Source organism: Rattus norvegicus, chromosome 2, assembly GCF_021556685.1.
Source record: "Rattus norvegicus strain SHRSP/BbbUtx chromosome 2, alternate assembly SHRSP_T2T, whole genome shotgun sequence".
In the NCBI taxonomy this organism is placed as follows: domain Eukaryota; kingdom Metazoa; phylum Chordata; class Mammalia; order Rodentia; family Muridae; genus Rattus; species Rattus norvegicus.
In genome coordinates, this window is record NC_141535.1 from 36,714,319 (window position 1) to 36,728,665 (window position 14,347).

The following is a 14,347-nucleotide window of genomic DNA, read 5'->3' on the forward strand; positions in this document are numbered from 1 at the left end:
TCCATAATGAGTCGTCTCTCCAGCCTAGGCTGGCCTAATCCATGAGCCTCCTGCTTCCCCTTCCTCAGCATATTCTCTATGAGCTGCTAAGTCGTGGCTTCTAAGTGTTAAACCTGGATACCTAGGTGGAAGTAAACATGGGAAGAGAACAAAGAATTAGAACGGGCCCCTGCCAACGTAAAAGAACAAGAGAAAATGTAGAACGGGAACTGTGGACAGTTCAATGTAAACAGGGAGAAGGATGGGCAAGGAGATGAAAGAGTATCTAAAGGTGGGGGAATTAACCAAAGCAAAGTGATTTATGAAAATGATAGAAGGAAACCTGTTACCTAATAAACTAATTGAAAAACATTCCTGAGTTGTTCCTTGAAACTGCAGGGCCTATCAGTTCCCCCACCTCAGCTAATAGCCCTCCTGCCTTCCCAGTTGCATGATAAAATCAGCAAGATCACATTTATACTTCCTCTCATGCTTACGGGCCAGTCTGTGTTTTGTTTGGTTGTTTGTTCTTAAGGAAAGGTCTCACTGTGTATTTAAAGCTGTCCTGGACTCACTGTGAAGTCCAGACTGGCCTAGTAACGATGCAGTCCTCATGTCTCAGCTTCCCAAATGCTGAGATTACAGGCATGAGTGACTATGCCCTGCTTAAAAGACAAGTAAGTCTTAACACCCTTGTGCAGCCTTTTTTGCCCTGTAGCTTTGCCTAATCAGATTATCTTTTTTTTTTTTTTTCGGAGCTGGGGACCAAACCCAGGGCCTTGTGCTTCCTAGGCAAACGCTCTACCACTGAGCTAAATCCCCAGCCCCTGCCTAATCAGATTATCAACCACCGTGGGATCTCACATACCACAAAGGAGGGGAGAATGGGAAGATGGTTCATTTGACACATAAGCACAAAGACCGGAGTTCAGATCCCCAAATCCACAGTAAAACAAGCAAATAAGCAAACAACCCTGTATGCATACCACTAATCCTTTGCTGGGGAGCAGGAGCTAAGAAGACCCCTGGGAGGTTGTTGGCCAGCCAGTCTAGCCATATCAGTTCAGATGGAGAAGGTGTCTCAAAAAACAAAAGACGCACCCCTTTACTTCCAGAACTCAGGAGACAGAGACAGGCAGATTTCTGAGTTCTAGACTAGACTGAACTACATAATAAGTTCCAGGGCAGCCAAGGCTACAGAAAAGACCCTGTCTTAATAAATAAGATTAAAAGACAATGATTGAAGATATCCGACACTTATCTCCACATACACATGCACATGAACATATATACACAAATGCACAATTGGGGGGGGGGTGTCCATGTGCAATCTTTTGATGTAAAACTTCAGAAGTCATTGACCCTAATGCAATTGAGGGTTCTAGAGAAACCTGTATCCATACCTGGGTATATCCCATCCTCTCAGTGCGTCTCTTTCTATTAATCAGTGTGCTTGAACCCATGTTTAACAACCCCCTCCCCAAGGTTTCTCCGTGAAGTCTTCGATGGCCTGAAACTCAAAAGATCTGAATGCCTCTGCCTTCCAAGTGCTGGGATTAAAGGTGTGCACCACAACCACTAGGTACCAATCTTAATAAACTCTAACTTTTCTCTTCAGACTAGGTTGTTCTGAATAAAATTCCATTGTGAGATACAATGAAGAACAAAGACTTCACATGAGTAGAGGTCTTGTATGGAATTCCCTAGCTGCTATAAGGATGCCCCACTGCCAATAACATACAGGGTCAGCTCATTTTGTTCTTGTAAGAGCAAAATAATTAGAATTTTGTCACACTTACTTAATTCTCTTATGGTTTCAACCAGCAACAGACTGTTGGTCATAGTTAAACTAGCCAGGCATTCAGAAGGAGAAATTAAGTGTTCTGCTAAACTACTTCATAGGACATTATTATCAGACTAGGTCACTCTAACCATGACATAGCAAGACAGAAACAAATCTGTAATCAATTCCAAACAAGGACAAAGTGTGATTGCCAACCAAACTAAGAAGTATCAAGCATCCCTTGCTTCAGTGAAGACATGCTTACTGTGTCTTAGCCAATGACAGCTTTATCCTCATTGTAGTCTGTCCTACAGAAAGTTTAAGATACAAAGTTTAAGATAGCCAATCACAGCATTAGTCCTAGTAGCATTTCTCTGTGGAAATGCCCTTTTTCTTAAACTCTCCATAAAATTACCAAGTAAACTGAAATCTAAAGCCTAGATCCTATAAGATCCTATGAGATTCAGTCAAATTGTAACCTATAGGGTTTCGCTTTCTAAAAGTTCAAATTCTTTAATTATGTGAGTTCACCTTTCTAGTTTAGATGTGTCCTGTACAAACTGACAGTCTTCATGCTTGCAAAGCAAGCACATTATCTAAGCCACCTCACAAACCACACTTTAATCATAATCAAACAGTACTTTAATCATAATCCATACTACTAGGCCAACTGAAACAGAAAATGACTATGTAAAAGACCAACAATTTTGATGATAAATGTCCAAATCTTTTGGTTTTTAAATAAATACAACTTGCTGAAGAAATTAATAATAAAGTACCAGCAATGTTCTGAATCCTTCCAAATAGTGAATAAGAGCTAATGAACTCAAAACGGTACCTGGTGTGTTAAGATATACCTCAAATATTAAACTTAACTGATATAATAGTTAAACGAACACTGTATCTTACTTTTATAAAAGTTTAGAACTTCTTATCCAAGATTTAGTATGTTAAAACTTAAGAAAAATAAAAAACTTCTCGAAATATATCTATATATAACCTGGTAGTCATGATATAAACCCTAAATAAAATTTTAGTAGCTTTAAGATTTAATAAAGACCATTGTTACTTAACATACTGTGTTGGTTAGTGTTTATCGACTTTACACAAACTCGAGTCTCACCTGGGAACTGCCTCCACCAGACTGGTCTACTCGAGTGTCTGACAGAGGGCACTTTCTTAATGACTGACATAGGGTCAAGCCCACTGTGGGCAGTGCCACCCTTGCGCAGGCAGTCCCAGGGTGTATAAAAATGAAGGCTAAGCAACTCATGTGGAACAAGTCAGTAGCAGCCATCCTCCCTAGCCTCTACTTCAGTTCCTGTCTCCAGATTTCTGCACTGGCTTCCTTTGATGGTGCATTATAACTGCGAATTTCCTTTTGGTCATGGTGTTTATCAAAGTAATAGAAAGTAAACTAGGATACATACTAACCTTTCATTTACACAAAATATCATGTAATCGAAAGTCCAACTAACAAAATTAAAATTTCTCACAACCAGCCACACAGTTTTAACCCAAAATACATGTTATTATCTCTTTAATAAAATGGATCTCTAAATAGCCCTAGGCAACACATTAAGGTTAAATATTACAGGCTTATCAAAAAAGTCACCTCAGCTCCCGTGTATAAAATGTGTTAATTACATCACTTATAATGATGAGCATAAGGAATCAGAATGACTAGAATTTATTAAGCAAGGTAAGAGCTCTAACATTATCTGTTTCCATGATCTGTCCATTGATGAGAGTGGGGTGTTGAAATCTCCTACTATTATTGTGTGAGGTGCAATGTGTGCTTTGAGCTTTAGTAAGGTTTCTTTTATGTATGTAGGTGCCCTTGTATTTGGAGCATAGATATTTAGGATTGAGAGTTCATCTTGGTGGAATTTTCCTTTGATGAAAATGAAGTCCTTCCTTATCTTTTTTGACGACTTTTCTTTGAAAGATGATTTTACTGGATATTAGAATGGCTATTCCAGCTTGTTTCTTCAGACCATTTGCTTAGAACATTGTTTTCCAGCCTTTCCTCTGAGATAATATCTGTCTTTGTCTCTGAGGTGTGTTTCCTGTATGTGGCAAAATACTGGGTCCTCTTTATGTATTCAGTCTGTTAGTTTATGTCTTTTTATTGGAGAATTGAGTCCATTGATGTTCAGAGATATTAAGGAATAGTGACTGTTGTTTCCTGTTATTTTTGTTGTTAGAGGTGGAATTATGTTTGTGTGGCTCTCTTCTTTTGGTTTCGTTGCAAGGAGATTACTTTCTTGCTTTTTCTAGGGTTTAGTTTCCCTCCTTGTGTTAGAGTTTTCCATCTATTATCCTCTGTATCTTTTTTTTTTTTTTTTTTTGGTTCTTTTTTTCGGAGCTGGGGACCGAACCCAGAGCCTTGTCTCTGTATCTTTTATGGACTGTTCATAACGACCACATGTAGTAAGCTTTATATAGTTTGCATTTAGTAAATAAATGCGTATTTACATAAAGATATATTTTTACTTTAAAGTTTTCTCTTTTTTCTTCTCTCTCTCTCTCTCTCTCTCTCTCTCTCTCTCTGTGTGTGTGTGTGTGTGTGTGTGTGTAAATACTTAGTTACTGACTTTGCCAAAGTTAACTGTTACATGTAAATACAAGGTAAATATGATGATTCTAATTCATCCTAAAATAAAGCGGAGTAAGTCCTAAAGTTTATGAGAGCCAATACAAAGAATGTCTATATCTATACACTCATATTAGAACAAAGAGTGGTCTTTGAACTAGGGCAATGAAATATAATTACTGTGTACTGTCTACGTGTGCTGCTCTACTAATTTGGTAGAACTTGTTTCTAAAGATTTTTTTTCCAAGTGGTGAAAAGAAATACTTTAAAACTATCTCTTATTTAGTGCTTATTGAATGTTCTATTTTGGGATAGGGCATTAAAAATTATCCTCATTTGATTTATTCTTTTTTGTTAATTGTAAAATATTTGCTCATTTAAAAAATTTTAAGAGTTCACCTTTTCTTCTTCGCCATCTCTCTTTAAGCTTTAAAAATTTAAAATACTGCCTTCTGTGATAGGTACAGAGAGCTAAACAAAATTTCCTTAGCTGTTAATTCATTATTCAGGAATCTATGCCTCAGTAAAATATGGAAGGAAAAATCCTTCAAATGCAATTATTACCATTTTTTGTAACTTCAAAAAATGTCACACGAATTATTTATAGAAGTTCTATTTTTCAGCATAATAAAGACCCAATATAAATTTACAACAGCATATTTAACAATGAAAAGTTCAAAGCTTTCCTCCTACAATCAAAAACAAGAAAAGATCCCTATGTCACTATGTCTGTTCAGCATAGTATAGTCCTGCATCAAACGATGTTTTGGTCAACTGTCAAACACATAAGCATCAGTAATCAATTACCAAGGAGTTACAAAATGCCTGTTCTCAAATGCTATGGTAGGCTTCAGTGTCTGAGTACAACACGTTACTCACATCTATGTGGAGATATGCTGTAAACTAACCTGTGCTACCACTCAGAGAAAACTAGCCTGACAGCTACAAACAGCATATAATGCCAGGCCAATGTTACTGGTTTATACAGTTACTGTTTTATATACTGTTAGTCCTGTAAGAAAGCTTGTTATGATTTAGGCCTTAAATATTTCCACAGAGCTATATATTAAAAGTTCTATTGACAGCTTCTATGCTTGTTAGTAGAACCTTTAGATAGGGTAGGGTCAAGTAATTAGGGCACAGTTGAATGACATCAGTCTTCCTTTCTCTGTTTGCTTGCTGGCTGCCAAGGAATGTGTGGATTCCCAACACATGTTCCTCCTGCACTGTGCCACCACCATCCAAAAGTAATGAGACAAGAAACCATGTACATAAATCCCAAATTGTAGAACTGCCATCACTATAAATCTTTGATTCTTACAACAGTATTTTCTCAGGTATCTTGTGACAACAGTGAAAACCTTAGCACTGAACTTCTCCCCGCTTATTAAGAAAACATTTACTGTGTTATAATCCAAGTGGCATTCCCCATACTGTCCACTTTACAACTGCTTGATTAGATCAACCGCCATGGCAGATAACCTTAAGGGTGCAGTAGTGGCACTCATACCTCAGTGATATGGCCTCTCATTGGACCTGCTCTATAAGATAAAAGAAAGCCAGGGCTAGTCAGCCATGAATCTTGAAGGAGAACCTACACCTGCCACTTTAATAAACCAGCATGATCTCTAATTCCACTCTAAATATTTGTCTCCATGCCTATAGGTAAGTACAGTCCTCACTCCTCATCAAAAGAAGCCTTTCTTTGCAATGGAGACTACTATAGAAAAACCACAACTGATGAAAATGTAGAGAAAAGGGAATCATGTTGTGCCTGGTATCAACTTATATGCCTACAATACAACTCCTGAACTGAAAGTTCAGGGTTCATTGCAGAAGAGGGGGCAAAATGACTCTAAGAGCCAGAGGACTAACAGAGTTAACTAACAGAGATTCTGACTTCTAGAAATGTAAAAGAAGTTACACCCTCTGCCTAGGTAAGACCTGAACACCACCATCACCAATAAACATGCTAACATGAAAGGAGAAAAAAAAATCCTGTGAGACCTCAACCCCAGACAAAGAACTACAGGGGTCAAGTATGATGGCACAGGCCTTTGATCCCAGCACTTGGAAGACAGAGGCACATGGATCTCTGTGAGTTTGAGGCCAATCTGGTCTACATAGTCAATACCAGGACAGCCAGGGATATGTATAGAGACCGTGTCGCAACCCCCTAAAATACACACACAAATACGCATGCACTCATACATGTGCACTACAAACTGTTAAGAAATATGGAGAGTGGGAGAAATAATTTTCCCAAGGAAGGGCACCCAGATTGGTTACCCAATACTAAACAGTCAGCCCAGAAGTCATATATTTATATTTATGTAAGAACAATTAAGAAAAGGAGGCCATGAATTTGAGAGGGAAGGGTTATATGAGTAGGGCTGGAGGGAGAAAATTATATAATTATAATTTCAAAAAATAAAAAATGATTTTAAAAAGACCATATTTTATAATGCTCATTACAACAAAATTACCTGTGACGTATTTTTCAGAGGAAGTTGTAAATATATGGCCATTAAGCTACTTATAATAGTTGTACTAAGTCATAACTAGGACAGTCAGGCAACAAAATGAAAAGTATCCATATTAAAATGCAACATATAGGGCTGGAGAGGTGGCTCAGAGGTTAAGAGCACTGACTGCTCTTCCAGAGGTCCTGAGTTCAATTCCCAGCAACCACATGGTGACTCACAGCCACCTGTAATGGGATCCGATGCCCTTTTCTGGTGTGTCTGAAGACAGCTACATTGTACTCATATGAATAAAATAAATCTTTAAAAAAATGGAACATATAGAACTCAGTTACATGTCTGCATGATAAAAAGAATCTATCAAATTTTTTTCTTTGAAAGCACTCCCATTTGAGATAGCTAGCAAAAACCATAAGCATACTGAGAACAACAAAGCTCTGAAGAAACACCAGGATGACAAATGAATAGGAAGAATGACACCCATCACTCCAGATTAGAAGGAACAGAACTGTTAAAATGTCCTAACCATCGAGCATCCTGCTGATCCAATATACTAACAAAATTCTAAAGACATTTTTCACAAAAAAAAAAAAAAAGAAGGAAATAATCCTAAAAAAAAAAAAAATCACAAAAGACCCTTGGAGCAAAGAACAAAACCATGGACCTCATATAATTTAACTTCAAAATCTACTTGGAAGCTCTACTAATGAAAGAGTACGATGCTGGTATAACGAACAAAATGCCAATGGAACAGAAGAGAGGGCCAGAAACAAATCACATACGTATATGCAACTGATTTCAACAAAGGTACCAACAACATATCACAAGGAGAGGAGGGTCTCTTTAATGGGACTAGAGAAAGCAGATGTTTCTGAAGAGACAAAGGGTTCAAAGCATGAGACCAGGTAATTGTAAACCTACTTATTGGAAAGGAGAGGAAGCCCAGACAATGATTTTCTAAAACTAAACACCAAAAAGACAGATAACAAATACAAAAATAAACCAGTTATATACAACTAGAAAGTTGTGCACAACCAAACAAGCAATGGATAGAGTGAAAATAGTCATCTGAGCGGGAGAAAAATGTTTGCAAGCCACAGGACTTCTGAGGGAAAAGAGAGAAGAAACATCTGCACTCCTATACTCACCGCAGTATTATTTACAATAGCTAAGATGTGGGGTTAATCTAAGCTTCCATGAATAAATGAGTCAATAAAGAAAACATAGTTTACATGTAAAGTGAAATACTCTTCACTTTAAAAATGGAGACCTAGCCATAGGATGGAAGAACATCATGTTAAGTATAATAAATCAGGAAGAAGAGAATAAATATCCCATGATCCCCAACACTGACTATGAAAAGGCAAACTCACAGAAGCAGAGAATAAATAATAAATAATAAAACAATAGTCAGAAGAAGCAATTAAGGTGTTGATGCAGGAGAAATAAACCTGAGGGACCCAATACACAATGTGGACTGCAATCATGTATCTAAAATCTACTTATTTTCCAGCTGTTTTGAGGTATCATAAATTTTATATTTATAAATAAATTCTAAGCTAAGGATATGATGCTCAACTTTATTGTATTATAAAACTTTTGAAAGGAGAAAATATTTTTATATTTATGTAGAACAGATTCTATATGCTGCTAGTATATTGCAATCTGACTTTTGGAAAACAGAAATTCTACCAAAGAAATATGTCTCCAGGGACAAGAATTTCAAGGACTTACCATTTTTGCTGACATCCAGTTCCCTGAGATTAATCAGATTTGCAATGGAAGCTGGTAATGTTGTTAAATCATTGTCTGGCAAACTTAGTTTATGTAGAGACTGACAATTAAAAAGTTGCTAGGGGAAAAAGAGAAAAAGGATTCTGATTATCTTTCATATTTCTCTGAGTATTTCATGGACTAATTTTTAATGCAATAAATATTGTCCATATTAGAGATAAATGAGTTAGGCCTACATTAACACTGGGAAGGGGCTCACATTTTTCTGTCTAGGCTATTGTGGGTCTGAATAAACCTGAGTCCATTTGAATTACAAATTACATTAGAATGAGGCAGGAGGATTGCAATGAAGTTTGAAGCTTGCCTAGATCACAAAGTGAGATCTTGTCTCAATAAAGTTTTTAAAAATTTCATTACCTAGGACAGCAATGGCTTTCAAATACTTTTGAATACTATCATCCAGAATGTTCATAAACATATAAATATCAAAACAACTATTTCATGAAATAAGGCCTATATGCAACAAGCTGTAATATCTGTTATAATATAGTTAGGATTGCTAGATCAAATACAGGATACCCAATTAAATTTGAATTTCAGATAAACAATTTTTTAGTTTCAGTTGACCTATCCTACATACTGCATGCTTATACTATTTCTTTTTCATCAGAAGTTCTAAGTATCCTGTAATTTTGTTTTCTAAATCTCATAGTCCAAAGCACAGGGTTTCTTATCAGAATTCTGATAACACATATTAAATTGTTCATTGGTAACTGTGGTCAGTTGGTTTTGAAAACAAAGTCTCATTACACATATGATCCAGGCCATGGCAGAACTCACTGTAGAGGTCAGACTGGCCTTGAACTAGAGATCTTTCTTGCTTAGGTACCACCACGCCAACCTGCTTTCTAAGTCATCAATTACAAGTCTCCACTCACGGCTTCAAAAGGCATGGTGCTGTACACCTTCAATCACAAGCCTTGGAAAGCAAGGGCAGACCGATCTCAGAGAACTGAGGACAGTCTAGTCTACAAGGTAAGACCTTGTCTGCTATACAGAGGGTTACAGACTCTAATAAACAATTTAAAGCTATGCAACTTTTTCATACATAGGAAAACAAATACAGATAATAAGAGAAGAACATACTATAATAATAATAATAATAATAATAATAATAATAATAATAATGTAACAATCTGAGAAAGAAGTTCACAGCAGCAATCTTCCCCCTACCAGTTGTTACTAGACTTCAGAGATGCACTGTCTCCAAATCAATTCTATATCAAATGGAAGAAAGCAGAATCCCACCTCTAAAAAGTTACAGAACCATAAAACCATCATGTGGTAACTGAAATCACAATTAGCCCCAATTAACAATGAGTATAAGGGGCTTATAAAAATTATAAGACAGTAAAAGTTCAGTTTTCTTAGTCTAGTTAAATCTACTGGCTCCAGATTACATTTATACTGATTATCTATTTTAATTGTTATAAATAAAAATAAAATTACGTTATCTATACAAGTACTTAAATAAGTTGGACAAGGTTTAAAAATGCACATCATTTTGAATTGTGCTTACAATAAGACTAAACCAATAAATGGAAACAATATAAGAATGTAAACTTCTATGCACAGACATTATCTAATATAATTCTTGACATTATTAACATACCTTTGGAAGCTCTTCAATCTGATTAGCATCTAAATAGAGCTCCTCTAAAGTTTTTTCAAAGGTGAAAATCTCTTTGGGAACTTGTTCCAAGCTGCAATGAGAATAATCTAGAGTAGTGACTGTCTCCTCTTCCCCTCGTAGACAGCGACATGGTACCAACCGCACAAACAAACTTCGTTTTGTAGTCATTGTTAAATGCTGCAGCATGTACATAAAAACAAATCAGAATATATATAATGTAACAAACAACTTCTCCCACATATTACCATCCATAGAGCTCAATTCAACATACTACAGACCAACAAAACCCCATATACCCCCAATGGTGCCTACTAATATCTACATTTATATTAGCTACTGGACTTCAGATTAAACTCAGGCATTCCAGTCCTTTACAAAACAATCCAAGAACTTAACACTAAACAAAACACTCATATGTTTTTATAAAATCGTGTGTTGTGAAGTCTGCTTAGCTGTTAGAAACAGTGTAAGATTTCCCTCTAACTTCTAGCTCTAAGAGTTTTTTCTGTCTCTTAGTCAAGAACTAGACTATGTGCATTTCAGAAAAGGAAATGACTGTGCAGACATTTTCAGGTGTTCTTAACCATCTGTCAGAGGTCAACCACCACTTAACTTTCCTATGATTCTCCTACATGAAAATTCCTATCTACTGCAAGTATAATTTTGTTTTAATCAAATACTAGCTTATAGTTTTTGAAAGAGCTTGCAGGTTCTAAATGGTTTAAGATTACATGTGTGCAAACTCACTTAAAATACAGTCTCTCAGTTAAAAGGGAGAAAAATTCAGCTTTGAATTAATAAAAATTCACAAGGCAAATTTTATTAAAACTTGTGTATAAATTCTAAGTAGGCTGAAATTAAAGTAACTGAGAAATTACTTAAGGAAAAGAGAGCGGTCACCAATTGATTAGTCATTCTTTGTGCATGAATATGGTTCTTGCCTTAGGTACAAGAACAATACTTTTGAACAGCAATAAGCCAGAGTTAAAACCAGTAAGACCTCAGGCACAAAATATAAGAAAGTATCAAAAACTCAGTAAGAGAAATACTTTAAATACTCTAATTACTGAAAAATCATTTATGAATAAAATGCCAATGTTCAAATAAAATATATATAATCAATACTGCTTTTCCTTGCCTCAGGATACAATGTGGCTCAGCAAGGCACTAAAGGTTCTACTTCCCACTTTCTGATGTATCAATGTGCAACTCTAGACGGGAAGGGCTGCCCAGTGCCACTGTTTCTACCCTGACTTTACTCAGTCATCAGGCACTATCCAGAAGTTCTTTGGATAAGATTTATAAATATTTTCTTTATCTTCATTACAATTTTCTAGAGAGAACCAGAGCTTCTTAACTAGAAACAACAGCCAGAAATAAAGATCTTTAACATAGTAGTTAGAGTTGCTTTTTTAGAACTATGCATACTCATAAAATATTTTTTTGAAAAAGCATGTAATATACATTTGAACTAGAGCCCCAAAATCTGTATCAACAGCTCTATTTATACACTACTTAAAGATTAAAAGGAAATCTAGTAGGCAAAGCATCAGGTGTTTTCATGTGCAGCTGAAGGCACAGCGCAGTGATAAAGTGCTTGCTTATTGACCATACACGGCTCGCACGGTTTAGAATTCCAGCATCACAGACCCAAGAAGTTTCCTTCTAAAATCTTTAGAGAGAGAGAGAGAGAGAGAGAGAGAGAGAGAGAGAGCGAGAGAGAGAAAGAAAGAAAAACAGAATTCTTACTAACAACTCTATGTTCGTAAAAATGTCCATTTTACCAACAGGATAAACAGCTCATTCAATAAGGAATGTAACTCATAAAAAGTTGTATACTAATGAGACAAATTTTTAAATCCCCAAAATAGATGTAAAATCCCTCATTTAAATGGATAGTTAGGCAATTTAAAAACCTGCTGCCTGTTGTCTAGTATGGTAGCCAGTAGACATACATGCTTAATATTACATTTAATATTAAGGTTAAATCAAATAAAATTTAAAATGCCATTTCCTTATTCCCTACTAGGGATACTAAAGTGGATCAAACAGTTACATAACATTCCCATCATTATAGAAAGTTCAATTTCATTGAATTACTACAGTGATTCAAACTACGATTCTCACATAGCATACATTAACAAACATGTCTGAACAAGTAACTTAACAATGTATAAGAACCTGGATGATATGGCTTTTTTTTTTTTTGTTTTTGTTCTGTTTTTCGGAGCTGGGGATCAAACCCAGGGCCTTGCAAGCGCTCTACCACTGAGCTAAATCCCCAACCTCATGATAGGGCTTTTTAAAAAGTGCATTTCCAAGAAACCATTCCAGATTTAGAAATGTAATGCTAAATGAGATGTTATTACCTCATGTATATAATCTGAAAGACAGTATATTTATTTTGGATATGATGTAGGAAATCTGAAGTACATAATAATTTATAAGGTAACTGTTAAATTGAAAATCTCTAGTGTTTGTTTTCACAGAGGAAACGGATACAAAATTATAACAGGAAATTAATCCAGAAAAGGAGTGCTAAATATGTGTGCTGTTCTAGAAAGCTCCATAGCAAGCACACTCAAACCAACACTTCTGTGGATGAAAGCTACAAAGAGTAATTCAAAGGTCAGATGAAATTCAGATTTTTCTTTTCTTACTGTCATTTTTTTGTTTGTTTGTTTGACAAGGTCTCATACTGCCCTAGGCTGGCCTCCTGGAGGCATGTGAGCCTCCTGACTCAGCCTCAAAAGTTAGTACTACAAGCCTGAGCCACCATCCCAGATTCCTAGTCCTCAAATTAAACTGAGTGGGCACAGAGCCAATGCAAAAATTGACCTGAATGCTATATAGGTCTGCAGATAGAATAGTATAGAATGAAAGCTGCTGATTTAAAAAAAGAATCAAAGGAACCTTAATCCTTGAGAGGAGGGAACACATGTACTACAAAGAGAAAGCTAAAGAGTAAAATTACTTAAAGCAAGATCTTCCCAAACATAATATTACAAAACAGTCAAATTGTTAGGCCGCTAATTAGAACTTTAGGAAAAGCTACTATAAAAGCCAGAGGTGATACTAGAGTTAAGAATCTTCTAATCATAAATGAAGAAAAATGGTCAACCCAGAAAAGGAACATAATAAACTGACAACTTTCTAACAAAAATTAAATCTAACCTTTTATCCCAGCCCTTGGGAGATAGATCTCTTTGAGGCCAGCCCGGTTTACATAGAAGTTTCAAGCAAAGCAAAGGGCTAGATAAGTTAAATAAAACAAAACAAAAAAGATATTAAATCTACTTACCACTGAGTTGAATTAATCTCCCTGATGTTTCTTAATTGAGCCAACATTCTATGAAAAGAAAAAAAAATAAAAATATATCTTCATTAACAGCGCTTCTAATTCCTAATTTATAACACAATTGTTTACATTTATTGTCTTCATTTATTCTTCCTGTTGTGTTTTTAAAAATAATTTTTTTTTTAATTTATGTGTGTATGCATGCCAGTAGAGGTCCAGAGGGAGTCAGATCCCTCTGGGTTACAGACAATGTGTGAGCCACCCAATGTGGGCACTGAGGCATGAACGCACATCCTCTAGAGCAGCACTAAGAACTTTGCCACAAGCCATCTCTGTAGTCCCCACTGCTAACCCAGCCTCACATGCTTTGTCCTGCCATTTCTGCACACATACCACATCCGTTACTGAAGGGGTGTGCCAGTCTCCTTTGCTTGTTGACGCTTTGTATATCACCCTCTCAAAAACACAGACCTCAGTCTTCTTTTACACACCTAAATCTGCTCAAACCTACTCCAGTGATAGCTTAATCTAGCCAGAACAAAGAATTTTTAAAGTTTTTATCATACATAATAAAACTATAAATATTTGAAGACAGATGTTTAACCTGACTTAAAGATTATACAGTTTATCTATATCAAAAATTTATATTATTCCATTAACATATACAACTGGATGTTTTAAGGTACTGGTCAAAATTTTTAATTGAAAAATTTCAAAACTACACAGATGCAATATTAAGTATGATAAGCAAATGCATTCTTTGGTTGGGTTCCAACTTGTC

The 14,347-nt window shown here is 35.9% G+C and overlaps 1 protein-coding gene across 41 annotated transcripts in view; it reads right to left on the reverse strand.

Annotated features, from left to right (window-relative positions):
- Erbin (erbb2 interacting protein) overlaps window positions 1-14,347 on the reverse strand; it is a 101,742-nt gene that overhangs the window by 60,938 nt on the left and 26,457 nt on the right. For all 41 annotated transcript variants that reach the window (NM_001427815.1, XM_087628320.1, XM_087628285.1 and 38 more), the window contains 3 exon segments: window positions 8,576-8,693; window positions 10,248-10,445; window positions 13,570-13,617. In NM_001427815.1, coding sequence (NP_001414744.1) covers window positions 8,576-8,693; window positions 10,248-10,436 — 307 coding nt within the window. In that variant the 5' untranslated portion in view covers window positions 10,437-10,445; window positions 13,570-13,617.